Here is a 16,812-nt window from a genome sequence, read left to right as displayed (position 1 = left end):
TGCTAAAAAAAACATGAATGTCATGTTTAAGATTACCTTACAGACATTTTCATAAAGCTTTTTCAGATGCAGGACCCCAAGGGGCAAAAAATTATTTTCCCTAGTAAATAGTACATTTTCCCTACAGAATACAGAAATAGCTGCCACTGTTGAATGTCAAACATACCGGTATTGTATTATTGTCCATATTATGCTGCTTTGTAGGTAAAAAGAAAAAGTTCCAGCCCTAACAAATAACATGTTACAGGAAGCCCTGAGCCTATAAGGCAACAACCGCTTCAGTCAATTGTCAAAGCTGTGTATCGCTATTTCTTGATGACAATGAAATCATTAAACACCTAGTGTAAACACTTTGCAAGTACAGGGTTAAGGACACCCCAGCAAGCACTCGATTCCTAATAAACAGGGTCTGCCCTCCCTCCTGACTGGTGTAAAGTGGATCAGTGCAGATTATGGGCATGTAATTACCCCCAGTAGGGGTACACCAAGCCCTTTCAGGCTATAACAGCACTTCTCAATTAGGGTGGAGTGGTAACTGACCAGAAAACGAGTGCATCTGTCATCGGCAGGCTGCCTACTGCTGTGCACTGACAATAGCTGCTTCTTTTTTATTGCTTGCATTTTTCATGATATTTAACAAAATAAAAAAAAAAACTAAAATAAGGTAACAGTTGTTACTAGTTTGTTTTTTGGTGTGTGTGTGTGTATATATATATGTATATATATATATATATATATAATATTTACTTTTTATTCTCCTATATGTCACATTGTCTCATTTGAGCTGTTCTAATACTACAAACTTTACATCATTTATGTCATGTCCTTAACTGAAGTGTTGTACTATTGGTTCATTAATTAATTTATTTCTTATTAATGAAAGGTGGTTCTGAATTATTTTATATAAAGTTGTTTCAGTCTCTCTGTTTGATTTCATCACATTTTTCACAGACTATTCCATAAACAACATTGCTATTTTTACAGTAGGTACTAGTTTTTAGTGGATATGTGCTGTTTTTATGTTTAATTATATGTTTACTTTTGTCCATGTATTTACACGCTTTACATGTACCAGTGCAAGTATTTGTAGAACCTATTCTGTCAATTATTTTATGTTTACTGTGAACTAAAATATCACCTACATTAGCTTCTCTTTTGAATGCTACAACTGGGGCCTTTTTTAAATTTTTCTGAATCTGCAAGTGTTTCCAAACTATCTTAGAAAATATTAGGCAAAAGTGTAGAGTAAGTCATTATTAATGGGACTCTTGACCTTTTTATCTGTATTTTTATAATCTAGTAGATCATCTCTTTTTAGTTTATCCACTTTTCTTAACTCTGTCTCTATAATTCTTTCTTTGTATCCTCTTTTTTTAAGATTTGTTTTTAATACATTTCTTTGTTTTACATAGTCATTTTCTTTTGAGCATATTCTTCGTATTCTTATTCCTAGACCCTTTGGGTTATAGATTATTAGATTGTGGTGAAATACTGTACATGGTAAGAAAATGTGTGTGTGTATATGTGTGTATATATATATATATATATATATATATATATATATATATATATATATATATATATATATATATATATATATATATACATATACCCACCCCTTGTTATATCGTCCCTCACTATACTGTGGATTCGGATATATCGTGGTCCTGGAGTTGGCTCCCCATTTTTACAGACTAACTGAGCATTCCTCAGCTGCAATATACATAGGCAATTTCACTTAGAATTACTGTTCGTTTTATTTCGTACTGCACATCACAAACAAAAAAAATACAAAACAATTAAAAACAAAGCATTAATATCGTACTGTTATCATATACACATGCATTGCACAATAACACAAAGCAAATTAAATATCTACTTGCTGATGTGGTTTTTATTTTAGCCAGCGAGGTGTTCACTTGTAGCAGCAATGCACTAGCAAAAGTCACAGGGCAGTGATGTCAGCTCCCTAGCAACAAGCCTCCAATGTCAGAAATGGATTCTTTCAATGCAGCGGGTTTGTGCATTTGAGAAAAGGAGAGGAAGACTCATGAAATTAATCAGAGACTTAAGCTGATGAGAAGCAATTACCCCTGGCAGTACGAATTAAAATGGTGTACTGCTTTGTATACTGTGGAATATCTGTAATATGTGCCATTGGCCAAAAGATTACATTGAAAATGGTATGGCTTCTAATTCTGCTAAATGGGTATGTTTTTAATAAACATACAGTATTGCGGATGTTACAGTAAGCACATCTTATTGTATTGTTTGTCAAATGAGCTGACATAAAACAATCCTTTTTCTTGTGCTGAAGATCTTTCTTTGCTGGTCTTTTACACTTTGTGATTGCAGGTACTTTAAATACAGCAGTCTGGAGGAGAAGTGGCTGCTGCTTCCTGGTACCTAACCACTTCATGAGTTGTAGTTCAAACCCACTCAGATTATATTTAAATGAGGGGTGTGTTAAATGTTCCTGTAGAGAAAAGCAAGACAAATGGACCATGCATTAAAACAGTGCTTCAGTCCTAACTTTAGAGGTGCGAGTCACAGAAAACCACATCACATGAATACAATGTTATAGAAAGAAAACCACATCACATGAATACAATGTTATAGAAAGAAAACCACATCACATGAATACAATGTTATAGAAAGAAAACCACATCACATGAATACAATGTTATAGAAAGAAAACCACATCACATGAATACAATGTTATAGAAAGAAAACCACATCACATGAATACAATGTTATAGAAAGAAAACCACATCACATGAATACAATGTTATAGAAAGAAAACCACATCACATGAATACAATGTTATAGAAAGAAAGCCACATCACATGAATACAATGTTATAGAAAGAAAACCACATCAGTGATCTTTAAATGTTATATCCCACACAAATACAAACACAAAAGATATTTTAATAAAACTAACGGTTATAGATTATTAGATTGTGTCGAAATACTGTACAAGGTAAGAAAATGGATTTTGGTTAGCACTCTTTTAATGGGAGTTGACTATGGCAGTAGTGAAATGCATGGTAATATACAGAGATCATTATTTCTAGAATGTGGAGTTTTGGATAATTGTATATGAAATGATGTAGAAATGATTCGTTGTGAAGTAGATATGAAATGTGACAGTGACATCTACGAAAGGTGTAAATTATATTATTTTGTTGGATTGTGGTTGGTTGTGAAATAAGCTTTGTGTTTCTGATCGGTCTTCCCCTGGAAGGCACAACATGTTAGATGGAATTAAAAGAGATTGAGAACTATTTTGTGATAAATATTCATTGTGACTAAAGACTTTGGGCAGAATTTACACTGCCTGATTCTCCAAGCTTCCCTGTTGAGTGTGATTTTGATGGGATAATTTTCTTTAACTTGCATTCTAATTAGGTATTATGTTTAATAATATCACTTGTTGCAAGCTGGGTGCTTTCAAACAGGTTTAATTAGAGAAGCATTTCCTGTGATTAATTATTAAACAGTTCACAGGAATGGACTCAACTGTCGCGGTTCTGTTTGAACCCATTACTGTTCAGTATCTCAATGTATACATATTGAAATTCTGATCAGGAGTCAAAGGTGATTTTATTAATCTTTTATACCGGCAGGGTACAAAAAAATACACTAGGTTGGGACACTTACTGCCCCTTTGATCCCACCCTGACACCTTATTTAATACATTTCCTGGTATCCCTGAATAGCGTATTGTATCCCCTTGAGATATATGCAAAGCATTTTAATGATCAAGTGCAGTGATACCCCAAAATAGTATCAGTGTTTAGTAGAACGACTAGGGCTTGCACAGTTTCTCCCACTCAGACCCCTTTAATATCTTTGTATACCTATATAGGTATTTGTCTACTCTTTAAATATATGTAAAACATTTTAATGAAAAATGTGTCACACAGGTGCAGTGGTACCCCAGATAAGCACATCTTATTGTATTGTTTGTCAAATGAGCTGACATAAAACAATCCTTTTTCTTGTGCTGAAGATCTTTCTTTGCTGGTCTTTTACACTTTGTGATTGCAGGTACTTTAAATACAGCAGTCTGGAGCAGAGGTGGCTGCTGCTTCCTGGTACCTAACCACTTCATGAGTTGTAGTTCAAACCCACTCAGATTATATTTAAATGAGGGGTGTGTTAAATGTTCCTGTAGAGAAAAGCAAGACAAATGGACCATGCATTAAAACAGTGCTTCAGTCCTAACTTTAGAGGTGTGAGTCACAGAAAACCACATCACATGAATACAATGTTATAGAAAGAAAACCACATCACATGAATACAATGTTATAGAAAGAAAGCCACATCAGTGATTTAAAAAAAAAAAGTCCTATCAGTTTACTACCAATGCAGAATGACTGTGTGGGATAATCGATCTTCACCCGAGGCCAGGAATGTACAACCCTATACCTTCTATTGTGTTATTGGTTTCTTATAGAATGTCTTAGCAATATTGATGGCGTGATATATTTGGTGGTATACCAGTATAACAGACCATGTATTCTTGCCTAAGGAGAGGATAGTGTGCTCTGAAAATACTTTGACAACCCTAGTTCATACAACATGGTTCTTTTCAAATGAAAGCTCTGTTCTTGTTGGGAATACAAATAAAACATTCACAACAAACAAGTAGGGGAAGTACTTTGAGCCAGGTTTGGAAATAGATCAAGTGTTGAGACTAAACATTACTGCTCGTACCTTGAGTAGCATGTTACACCCAGGGGCATGCAGCAGAATCAGCTGGAGCTTGTATATAGCCTCTCAAGAAAGAGACCTCTATTGCTTATACCTATTTAAAAGAAATAGACAGTGTTGAGAAACAGCATTCTTTATCACTGAGTGATAAACCCATGTTACCTAGTGTTACTGTACTTCCCTGTCGAGAGGGACTGAACAAGCTGAGAACTTCTTCCAATACCACAGAAACATGTATACTATAGATCTTTCTAGGAAGCTATTTCAATGCACTTCAGCTACTAGTGGTGCTGTTTTTAAAGCTTTAGTCTGGAATGTGTGAATTACATTCTTTAAAGGTACAAAATGAGTAATAAACCAACTTAAACTGCCTTAAGTTAAATATATGTTGTGCTTATTTCTTGCTTTTCTCCTTTTGAATAATTGAGTAATTCACTTTTTTTGAGTAAAAGGCTTTGAGAATCAGCCCCACTATCTTATAAAGAGTTTCATGGAAATTCCTTGTGCACAATCTAACGGTACTTTTCACTTTGACCTACAGTGGCTGTCTTATTGGGCTCATGTGACTTTTTGGTTTTCAGATGATAAAGGCCTAACGTGTTGAGATATTGGCTTTATATTCTGTCAAGTTCAATCTAAGTGTAAAACAAGAAAAATGAACCCCTTTGTGTCAGTAATTTAAAAAGCTGCCACAGTGTCAATTTCTAATAACTCACACCACCTCTATTTCTTCCCATGTATGCCCCCTGTGCAACAGCAGCAACTGTGAAAAATATCTTTACAGAAACACAGCTGCAGACACAAGACATAACGAATTGTGCACCTGTAGCAGCCATTTCTAAAACCACTTTAGAAATGTAGGTTTCATGGGGTCCTTTCAGAAGGAAGCCTGGTAAAATATATATATATATGATTATGAAATAGCAGTAGAAAATTAAATATTCAAAGAAATGTAGTTGTTATAAAGTATCCCTTAAAATAATGAAAGGGTGCATTCAGTATACCCTAGAAAGAAAAGGGCTTTTAATAGTGTCTTCCTTAATGACAGTTTGACATTCAGGGCTCGTTGCCCGGTCACGTATCATTTTGAAAGTGTTACCCGATTGCTTGTGGCACACGACTTGATTTGACAGTATTCATTTTAAAGACAAATGCTTGACCTGCTGCTATAAAGGTTTGCGTTGAGAGATGCAGGAAAAGATGACTGGTCCAGGCATCAACCACATAGGGTTACGTGGAGGACAATGATTGTCATTTGGTTTCATTTTGACATTAAGTATGATTAAACATTGACACTTCAGGAAGGAATCTGACATCTCAAGCCCTGTATATGTTCATCTTCGTAATCAAATTCTTTAAAGAGTATAATGTAAGGGTTAAGGTATATGTTCTATATCGTTCCTGTTGTTTGTGTTGTGTACAATTCTCTAATGCTGTACATGCTTACATCATTATTTACCAGGCTTATGAACTATTTTTTGTTAACCATTATCCCTAAAGAGTTGATTTTAGAAAGGGATGTGCAGTTGTAATTTTTACCCACTGTTGAACTGGAGCCACTGGGAGTTAGTACATGGATAATCTCTTTACAAAACCATAGTTACAGAGGAGATTGTAGCTGCACACAAGCACACCCAGTGATTTGAAAAATAAAACGTTTGCTGCAATAGTATGTAATGATGTTGTAGAAACAACAACATAGATTGATAGATTCTGTCCCTGTCTGTGCGATGAGATGAGGTCAAACGCTGGTAACCACCAATGCAGTCGAGCGCGGCTCTGCGTAATTGTGTAATGGTTTACACTCATGTGCGATGTGTGGTTTCGCAGGTTCATGCCCAGCCTCTGTCCTGTTACTTAAAAACAGAGACCATAGGATGTAACACAGACAAGAAATGAAATAAGAGCTAGATCTGGTGTAAGCACTTGAGATATTGCTGTTAAGATATTACAAAGTAAAATAAAACATTTAACTGTTGCAACCTTTTTTTTTTTTCCCTGGGAGTAACCCTGTGTAACCATGCTCGTCTGCATTTGTGGTCTAGAGCTTTTAGAGGGTCCCAATCTGTAGTGGCAGCGCATCACTTGTGGTTCAATGTTATCTTGTTCATTATCATGAGAGTGATAGCATTTAGAACATTAGGAGGAACAGAGCTTGTTTTTCAAGATGATGTGTTCGTAGCCTAATTTGGGGAACCTAGGATTTGTTCAGACTGCAAGATGATTTTTATTGTAGAAGCTCTCTGTTTAGTTGTTCTACAGTATACCGTGCTTGTAGTTGTATATTGAAAAACACTTTACTGGTGATGTGTAGGGTCCTTATTCGTGTCTGTGTGTCACACACTACATGGTGAACACGAGAACTGCCTTCATTCACCACACTTTTACCATACACTCCTGCATTTGGTTATAATCTGTCTTGTTTTTATGCAGATGTTTTTAACCTTTCAGGTGCTGTGTGCTTATTACACGATTATGAGGACCCTCTGTTAGTACGTGTTGTGAATCTAAAAAATGACTGTATGCTTATATATGTTAGTAGGTAATATTGGGTTATATATAAAAAATTAAAATCAGAATGTTTTAAACAGTATCTGAAGATGTGCTCAGAGGATAACACAGATGTTTCTTTTTATCAGCGTGTCCTGTTCTAACAGACACCACTACCCCTTGTAAGACAGCAATATCTGAAGAAACAGATGCACCGCCAGCTATACTTTGGGAGAATGCAGAAAATGTTCACCCAGGAATAACAATTTAGTGTAAAATTCAAAGTCTCTGAGACACTGCAGCTTTAAGCTCATATAAAAACCTGGAGTGAATAACAGTGCTATGCAATGGGAGTCTTGTTTCCATGGTTACACCCAGGTCAATAAAAAAAGAGCACAGGCCTAGGCTAACTATATCTATTTAAGACACCATTAAATTGACTGTATAATTTTTCTTTAAATGGTCTTCAAATGTACTGCATGTTGTTAAGTAAGCAGCTCTTGTACCAGCATTACAGTCTTCTGAATCATTCTGTCTGGTTGAAAATGAGTCAGTTCTTGCCTGTTTAAAACCAATGGCTAGCCAAAGCTGGATTTTCTATCATTGTAAATGTAAAAGAGAAACTGTGACAAGTCCCTCTTCTACGGGTAGAACTTTGTGGATTCTTACACACTTACAATAGCAGGCCTGCAAAATAAGTTTACGGTTTAATTTCACTTCTGCATAGATAGTATAAAAAACGTTTTGAAAGAATTCTCGGTCTGTTCTCGCCTCGGGTTTTGATAACAAGTCTTCGTTTTCATCATTGTGTTCTGGTCTGGGGCGTTCCTCGTAGGGGAATGAAGGAATACCCCGTTTCACAGTGGAACATCTGATCATGTGATATGGCCTCTGGATTGTGCTGCGGGTTATAGAGCAGCATAGACAGGCACAGCTTCAAGGAAGTCTGCCATGAATCACATGGAGGCTCCAGGAAATGTAGAACAAGTGGAGGAATAATCAGTAATGGATGAAACGACACCCTCATGTTTAACTACATAAAAGGAACATACTGTAGTATTCCCTGGCTACATGTATACGTTTAGGAAATAGGATAGGGTGCTGCAGGCTATGGGGGTTCTGTTTCTCAGTGTTTTTATTTATTTATTTATTTTTCTTGTTTTTGTTGGTGGTCAACATTTTGTTTTTTAAAAGTAAAAAAGGCAGTTTCTTTTCTGGTACTGCCCCAGAATACTGCTCTGGGGGCCAGTTTTTCAAAAGTTTTAATCTGGATAACAGTGATCCAGGTTTTATTTTCCGATATTTTGTGTTCCAGATTTCTGTTATCTGTATTGTTTTGACCTGTGTGTTTCAGAAAATGCCACTGCTGGATTACTTCTATCCACATTACAAATAATTACTATTACGAAATTCGTTTTGTTTTTAAAGGAATCTCGATCACAAAATATAGGATTACAAAATCCGGATCACTTGGTCCAGATTACATTTTGAAAAACCGGCCCCTGGAGATTTGATGTGTGGAGGCATCCAACAAAATGCTGATACAAAGTGACACACAAGACATGCACTAACCTGAAGCACATGTGCTTATCATATTGAAGTTTGTACAATATTTGCATCATTCTTTTTCCTGTAGTAAGCAACTAATGTACTGTGTATGAGTGTTGCAATATTAAAAGGTCCAGTCTTACCTTGGATGTTGGACATTCAAAATTAATTCAAATTAGAAAATATGGAAATGGGCAATGGTGTTTCATTTTGGGGTAAGTATTTGTGTCTGGTAAACACAGTCCCTAGTCCTTGATACATTATGTGAATGTATTTCATTGTCTTTTTTGAGCAGGCATTGTTTTGGTACTCAAGCCTGCAGTTCATACTGTATTAACATTCGTACTTGTGTTTCTTCTCTGTTTGCAGTTAACTGCCTGTGTCCATGGGTCGGCAGCCATGTTATACCCCATGTACTGGCAACATGTTTACATTCCCGTTCTCCCACAACATCTGATTGACTACTGCTGGTAAGGGCTTTATTTATTTACACTGGAGGGAACAGTAATACAGTATAATACTGTCTGAAATGCCAGCTCTGCTCACTTTGGAATCAGTATTGTACTAGGGTCAGTGTATCCTATAAGACCTTGTGAGGGAGACATTATCCAAAAAGTTTTCATTATTATTATTATTACTACTGCTTGTTAGGATGTGCCAAGTGGCCAAAGATGGTATTGCAGGGAAGCACACGGACAACAGAAGATTCGTTGCAAACTCTCTTTTTTCCTTTTTATTTTTTTAAATGGTCCAAGAACTGAACTGAACAAAAGCATATCAAAACAAATTTTCAAAGAAAATAAATAACTTTTTACAAAATAAAATAAAAAAAACTCCTAAATGCAGGATGATGAAACTGTTTTTAGCAGTAAAACAGTAAGATATATTGCTCTGTCTAGCCAGGACACTCATGCAGCACCCATCTCTCTCTAAACCCTTCTCCCTTACTCAAGCACAGCCTCCCTTTTATACTGAAATCACTCCTCCCCTTAGAAGAAACCAAAAATCTAACTTTATTAACTTTAAAAAACATTTACATATAATTAACTTCTATTATATAACTACTGAAACTGTCATGCAGAATGTTTTTATAGGAGTAATTAGATACCAATTTGTATTTTTAGTTCAACTTTTAAGAATACTGTTGCTTTTGGTAAACTGAATTTAAATATTGTTTTTCTGAAAATAGCAATGTTTTTAAATGACTTGGAATAGAAAATCCAATAACATTCTTATTCTAATTCAACTGTTCACATGCTGCACCTGCACAGGATATCTCCTCGGAGGGTTTGGTGGTCGTCTTTGCTTTCAGGGAACCGGGGTTACGTCCGTAGCCTATCGTTCCCTTTCAATTCGAAGACCACCACCAACCAATACCTTTGGGAAGGTATACAAAAGCCATCACGAGAGAGTATGAGTGGACAGCATACAAGGGACGTCTCGCTACCGCCAACTAGTGTTAGTGGTGTGAGCGTGCAACCTCAAAGACCCTTGTGCTTAATGAATGCATAGAGGGATCTACCACATTAATTCGGTAGAATCTGGTGAATGTATGCAGCGTAGCCCAGCTAGCCACATTACAAATGTCAGGCAATGAAGCTCCTCTAAAGAGGGCCCATGACGTAACCACACCTCTGGTAGAGTGTGCGGCCACCCTCCCAGGTGGGGGTTGACCGGCATTAGTATACACAGTCGAGACTGTGTCCACAATCCAATGGGACAGTCGCTGCTTAGAGAGGGCTTGACCTCGGGTCCTTTCACCATGACTGACAAATTGCTGGTCAGACTGACGCAGCTCTCTCGTCCTATCCACATAATCTCTCAATGCACTAACAGAGCAGAGGGAATTCAATCTCCGGTCCATCTCCTCCGCAAAAGGAGGAGGATGGAGAGCCTCTAGTTCCACTTGATTGATTCAAGTGAATAGTCGTAATCACCTTAGGGAGGAAAGCAGGGTTTGTGCACAACGATACCCTGTTTCCATTGTCCCAAATACACATACAGGAACTGTGCACTGACAGAGCCTGTAGCTCACTAACCCGCTTAGCGGAGGTGATGGCTAATAGAAAGGCTGTCTTCATAGAGAGATATTTCAACTCTATGGAATGTGTAGGCTCAAACGCGGCTTTAGTGAGAGCCTCCAGTACCACGTCTAGACTCCATTCGGGGAGGACGTCCTTAGGAGGACATAACCACTGAGCACCCTTCAGAAAACAGGTCGCTAGTATGAGCGCCTGGGGACACCTGAGTCAATGGGTGCCAGAGGGTGCCTTTCACCTGACTTAGGAGATCCATGCGCAGCAGGATCACCCAGGGCTGGCCCTGCAGCAGCTGGCAGGGGGCAATGGGTCATCTCTGAGGATGCAGTCGCCATTTTGATGGGTGAGGACCCAGATCAACGCCACTACTGACATGTTGTCCGTGTAGACAAGGACATGTCTCTTCTTGAGCACAGGAAGGAAAATGTTAAAGCGTGAGGCGAACCGCCTGCCCAGACCGCCCCCCAACCAGAGTTGGATGCGTTTGTCATCACCACTTGACAGTTATGGATCACTCCCATCCTTACGCCTTCGCTCAGGTGAGAGGCTTGTCTCCACCAGTGTAGGGCTTCCCAGCATAGGCGAGACACGGTCAGCCGACTGTGTCTGTCGCACTTGGGGTGTACAGGGTTCGTACGCTAGTCTGGAAGTCTGGAAAAACTGTGGAAAAATGTCAAACTGATTTCCAGGGCTTGAAAATGCTTGAAAAACCATGTCTCCGTTATGAAAGTCTTGAAAAAGTCTGGAATTTTACTAGTATCACAGGAGAATGAAAATAATTCAGTGATTTTTTTTTATTATTAATAATAATTGATCTCGAAAGCGGGTCAGCAGCTGTAGCGGCAACTGTCTAATTTACTTGTAGCAACTATATTGCTTGCGACCAAATCCCAGGAGGATTGCCCCATGTAACACCCCTGACAACGTCCTGACAACACAAGCAACCCTATCCAGTCTGCTCCAGTGAAACGAAGGGTAAAATGGACACTACGACTAAAATATATAAATATATATTTATATTGAAGGCTATGATTTTTTAAACACAGTTACAGACTGGAATTACAAGCTGCTGTTCTCTGCTCACCAAGATTCACATTTTGTTATCTTGTTGTTACCTTTATTAAATCGTTAACGTTATTTCCCAACTGTGTTCTTCAACGAATAGGATATAGCCAGAATACTGGGTGCAGCACGCCACAGATAGGTACTGTACTTGTAATTCTACTTTTATTCACAATCTCATTGCTGTTGTTATTATTAGTGGTGGTAGTGACAAATACTGTAATAATAAAGAAAATCAAAGAAGAAAAACAGTACTAATGTTATTAATAATTTAGCTAATGCCTTTATGCAAGGTGACTTCCTTAACTTACTCCAGCAGCTTATATTGTTCGTTTTATATTGTCCTTTTACTATAGCGAACAAAAGGCTTTGGACCCAAACAGGGTTGTTATAGCGAGGGTGTACTGTATTCAGTATTTGACTTGTATGTTTAATATACAACACTTGCACATTTTAATATGTAATGCATGCACATTTGTTATTTCATTTGTTATTTTTCACCTCCCACAGTGTTCAACATTTAACAGAGGGTATAAAGAAGTTTGGATCAGAATCCAATATCATCCCTTACAAAAAAGTAGTATACTGCAAGTATACTTGTGCCAAAATGGTCTGGTTTTAGTATACTATTTTTACCATTATACTGTCCTATTTTGGCACAAGTATACTTGCAGTATACAACTTTTTATATTCTCTTTGTAAATAATGCAACGTAGTTCTCAAATATTGGATCTTACTTCTCTTATGCATACCTGCATTGTCTCTTGCTAGATATGCACCTCCAAATTCTGACAAATTCTTTAAGAAAACCAGGAGCAACTTCTGCTCTGGATCAAAAAGCTATAATGCTCTGCGGCCATCAGACCCAATAGTTTTTGACACAACACCAGTTGTACTGTGAACCCTTGTTGAACAGGGCCAGACAGTTGCGAGTGGCAGCTACTCTGTCATCCGACAGGTAGGCTTGCATCGTAAGGGAATCAAGCCTGGAGACTCAAGTAGACCGTACTTTGTACGAGTATTAATTGGTTCTTGGCATCGTTGAGGGCGAGACCCAGCCTCAACAGGTGCTTTGTCACAATCGCTGTGTGGGCCCCTGCTCCTTCCAGATCAACCAGTCGTCGAGGTAGTTCATCACCCTGATCCCTTGCAGCTGCAAGGGAGCTAGAATGGCATCCATGCACTCTGAAAACGTGTGGGGGCTAAGGAGCAGCCGAATGGCAGCACGGATAAGTCCAAGATGCTCCCTTGAAAGGTGAAGTGGAGATATCTCTTGAGTAGAACCCCTCTTCTTGAGAGATGTGTTCTATGAGACAGATGGCTTGTTTGAGAAGTAGTGTGTCTACTTCTTGCCTGAGGGCCAAGACCTGGAGAGGGTCGTTCACGGATGTAACCGTGATCCCTCGAAAGGGAGGAGGTCCCACGATGTGTACGGTGGCGAGCACCCAAGAGTCTGAGGTACAATTGTGCCAGTATTGCAGCTGGTGTTGTGGGAACAGGTGGGTCTGAGGCTGCAAGCCTTCAGGGCCCTTGCTGGGGCTGCTGAGGCTGAGGCAGAGCCTGTCTTGGAGGCTGCCTGGGGCGGTTCTGTTGGAACTGTCTCCTTGAGCGCTGATGCGCTAGGGCCTGCTTGTACTAGTCTGCCTCTGTAGACAGACGGAATGCTGCACTAGCAGTTTGTTTTTTTCCATTCAGCTTTTTGTGCTACGGAGACACTGCCAGTGTTAACTGCTTTTAAGCTACACTGCGCTGTCCAATTAGCAGGAGCCTTTTCAACTGGAAAATATTCTGAGTGTCTCTTTGCCATTGCTGTGTCTGCATTTTGTTTCGCAAAGGCTACTAGATTTATTTTAGTTAGCAGGCAACTGCTGCCCCTGTCTGTTTAACAGTGCATGCTTGCAGTTGCCAGTGGCTTTTTCAGGTCTTCACCTGCACGCCACTTGGCCTGGTACAGGAGCTGGTACCAGTGACTCGCTCTGCCGGTACCAGAGCCGGTACCCTGGTCATTACCAGTCGGTACCAGAGCTTGTACCAGTCACCTGGTCGGTACCAGAGCCTGTACCCTGGTCGGTACCAGAGCATGTGCCAGTGACTTGGTCAGTACCAGAGCTGGTACCAGTGAACTGGTCGGTACCAAAGTAGGTACCAGTCACCTTTATTGGTACCAAGGTCGGTACCAGTCATCTAATTCATACCAGAATTGGTACTAGTGAACAGCCACCTGCTAGAGCTAATGCGCAGAACCGTTTTCACAGCATGCAGTGTGGAGACCGGTGCAATTATCGGCACCCTGCTCACAAGTAGCAGCCGCAGCCACAAGCGCAAGCCTCTATGAGCCAGCAGCCCTAGGAAATTGCTGCCACAGTTCCATGGCCTGTTCTACTCACCTGGATTATTGGCGATCATGCACCACGGACACCTGGGTGATTACCACCATCAGGACCGGTTACTCTCTGCAGTTTCGATTCGGCCCCCCTCCCTTTCAGGGCATGATTGTAACAACAGTTCGAGAACCCTCAAGACACTGTATTATTGTCTCAGGTGGTGGCCCTACTGCAGAAACAGGCCATTTTAATTGTTCACACTCTCAGCGAGAGAGAAGGGATTTGAGGGTACGAAGGTTCAAGATGCTGTTGCAGTCAGTCAAGTCAGGCAACTGGTTCACTACAGTGGACCTCATGGATGCCTACATTCACATCCCTATAAGATCTGGCCCATCCTTAGCACACTTCCTGGCGGGACAGTTTTTGAAGGGTGCTTGGAGGTTAAGACCCCCTAGAAAGGACCTTGTCCCTCACTGGCGACTTAATGTAGTGTTGGAAGCGCTTACAAAACCACCATGTGAGCCCCTGCATTCAGCAGAGCTGAAAGTCCTGTCCTTAAAGACAGCTTTCCTGCTTGCTATTACCTCCACCAAGCGGAGTCCAGAATCAAGGTTACTCTCCGCACTAATCCTGCTTTTCTCCCTAAACGCATTTCTGCTTTCCATATCAACCAGTCAGTGTAATTGGAGGCCTTCCACCCACCTCTTTTCCAGTCTGACAGGGAGATAGTGCCATATGCTCTGTCCAGTTAGGACACTGGCGTATTATGTTGACCACACCCAGAGTTGGCGGCAATCAGAGCAATTGTTTATTTGCTTCGGGTCTAAGTTCCACGGACAAGCCCTGTCTAAACAGTGGCTGTCAAGGTGGATTGTAGATACGATCAGGACTGCATACGATCTAGCCAACCTGAGCCCTCCAGAGAAGGTCACTCCACAAGAGGCCTTTGCAACCTTCTGGGTGTTATTCCAGGACACATCTGTCACAGACATTTGCAACGCTGCAGTATGGACCACGCCTCATTCAGGTTCTGCCGACCTGAATGTCGTAGATCAGCAGAACCCTGGTTTTGGGACCAGAGTGTTAAGAGCAGCCACTCATTCTGCTTTTTAACAATAATTTATTATGTTCCACTTTAAGTCCTGGGGTAGTTAGCCACACACCTCTTTGGACTTCTGGTGTTAAATGCTGAGATTACTCAGTGTAACCTTGCAGCATATACACTGCAAGAGTGGACTGTATGCCATGGACCCTTAATCGGTCCTCGGCCAGAATGCTAAAAGCATTTTATCTTACTTTTTTGCACATCTGCTGGTGCTGCAAGTCCATCACTTGCGATGACTTGGGTATTCTATCCCATTTGGTAATGGTTACATTTTGTACTTGAAAGGGAATGTTCGGTTATTATCATAACCCTGGTTCCATGAAATAGAAATGTAACCATTACCCTTCAAGGTCGCTGCGTTCACTCCAACGCAGCTGGCTTGAAGAGAAAATGGCGATGAGCCTTATGTGTCACTCGTATATATATCCAGGGGGCGGAGACGACGTCTGGCGGATACAGGGCTCTTAAAGGAGCAGCTTTGATATAAGTGCCTAGGCAATTCGAGCTATAAGAGAATATCCCATTCGGTAATGGTTACATTTCTATTTCAGGGAACCAGGGTTATGATAATAACATTTTCAAGCTTTTTTCAGGTTATTCCTCTTCATTTGAAACTCAAAATGACTACAATGAGATATCCAAAACACACCCTCTTCCTCTCTTCATTTACTGTGCATAAGCCTCTCGTTGCTGTGTTTAACGTTGTGCAGTGTGTGCTTGGCTGGGACCCACTGTGCACATCCAGTGATTGGTGTGTTTATCTTACAACCCTTCACAAAGACCACTTCATGTTTGTTTATGCATCTTATCGGCGGACAGGAAGGGGCCTAATCGTCAGTGTTTCAATTACATCTTTTTGAACTCTTCATGAGGCCTTTAGTAAGACAGGACCCAGGAATATGTACAGGCCTAAACACCACATTTTTCTCTCCTTATATTAATGCTTTAATTGGAAGGCATTTCTTTTGTTTATAAATTGAACATCGGAATATGCCTCGAAGCAACACTGTTCCTCTGTTTAATTATTTCTTAACCGGCATAGTTTTTCTTCAGGGAGGAGGAATTACTGTGAATTGGCTTTGGAAAATACTATCCAGGGCTGGTAATTTGATTACAGAACTGTATTCTCTGTAACCTGCGTTACCTTTGACTAACAACCTCTGCCGAGGCTGAATGAAGGAGCCAGCGGGGATAAGCAGAGTTTTAAGTGAAGTGCCAGAAGCTCTAAACATTTAAATCTGAAGGAGCGTTGCTCCCCTGTGGATGATTTAAATGTTAAGTATGTCCCCGTCTCAGGGATACATGAAAATGCAATCTGAAAACTATTATCTCGAGTCGAAATGAGCCTTCAATTTACTCGCTGCACAGGAAGGGCAGGCTCTATTCATTTTCGGAGCCAGCAGGTGCCCTTTCTTTGCATAATAAGCTTTGCATGTGTAATTAACACATGAAGGCAGTGGCTGCCAGCTTCTCTTCAGGTGCATGCTGGCTGGAGGTTTCAGAACCACTGTGTGGAGATGGCAGGA

General features: G+C 40.0%; 1 protein-coding gene across 5 annotated transcripts in view; it reads left to right on the top strand.

Annotated features, from left to right (window-relative positions):
- Positions 1–16,812, top strand: part of LOC117396900 (DENN domain-containing protein 1A-like) — a 426,143-nt gene that overhangs the window by 216,456 nt on the left and 192,875 nt on the right. For all 5 annotated transcript variants that reach the window (XM_059005297.1, XM_059005295.1, XM_059005296.1 and 2 more), the window contains one exon: positions 9,126–9,226. In XM_059005297.1, the coding sequence (XP_058861280.1) occupies positions 9,126–9,226 (101 nt within the window). The remainder of the gene's footprint in view (positions 1–9,125; positions 9,227–16,812) is intronic.

The sequence above is a fragment of the Acipenser ruthenus genome, chromosome 31 (assembly GCF_902713425.1).
Source record: "Acipenser ruthenus chromosome 31, fAciRut3.2 maternal haplotype, whole genome shotgun sequence".
NCBI lineage: Eukaryota > Metazoa > Chordata > Actinopteri > Acipenseriformes > Acipenseridae > Acipenser > Acipenser ruthenus.
This window is presented reverse-complemented; position numbering and strand designations above follow the sequence as displayed.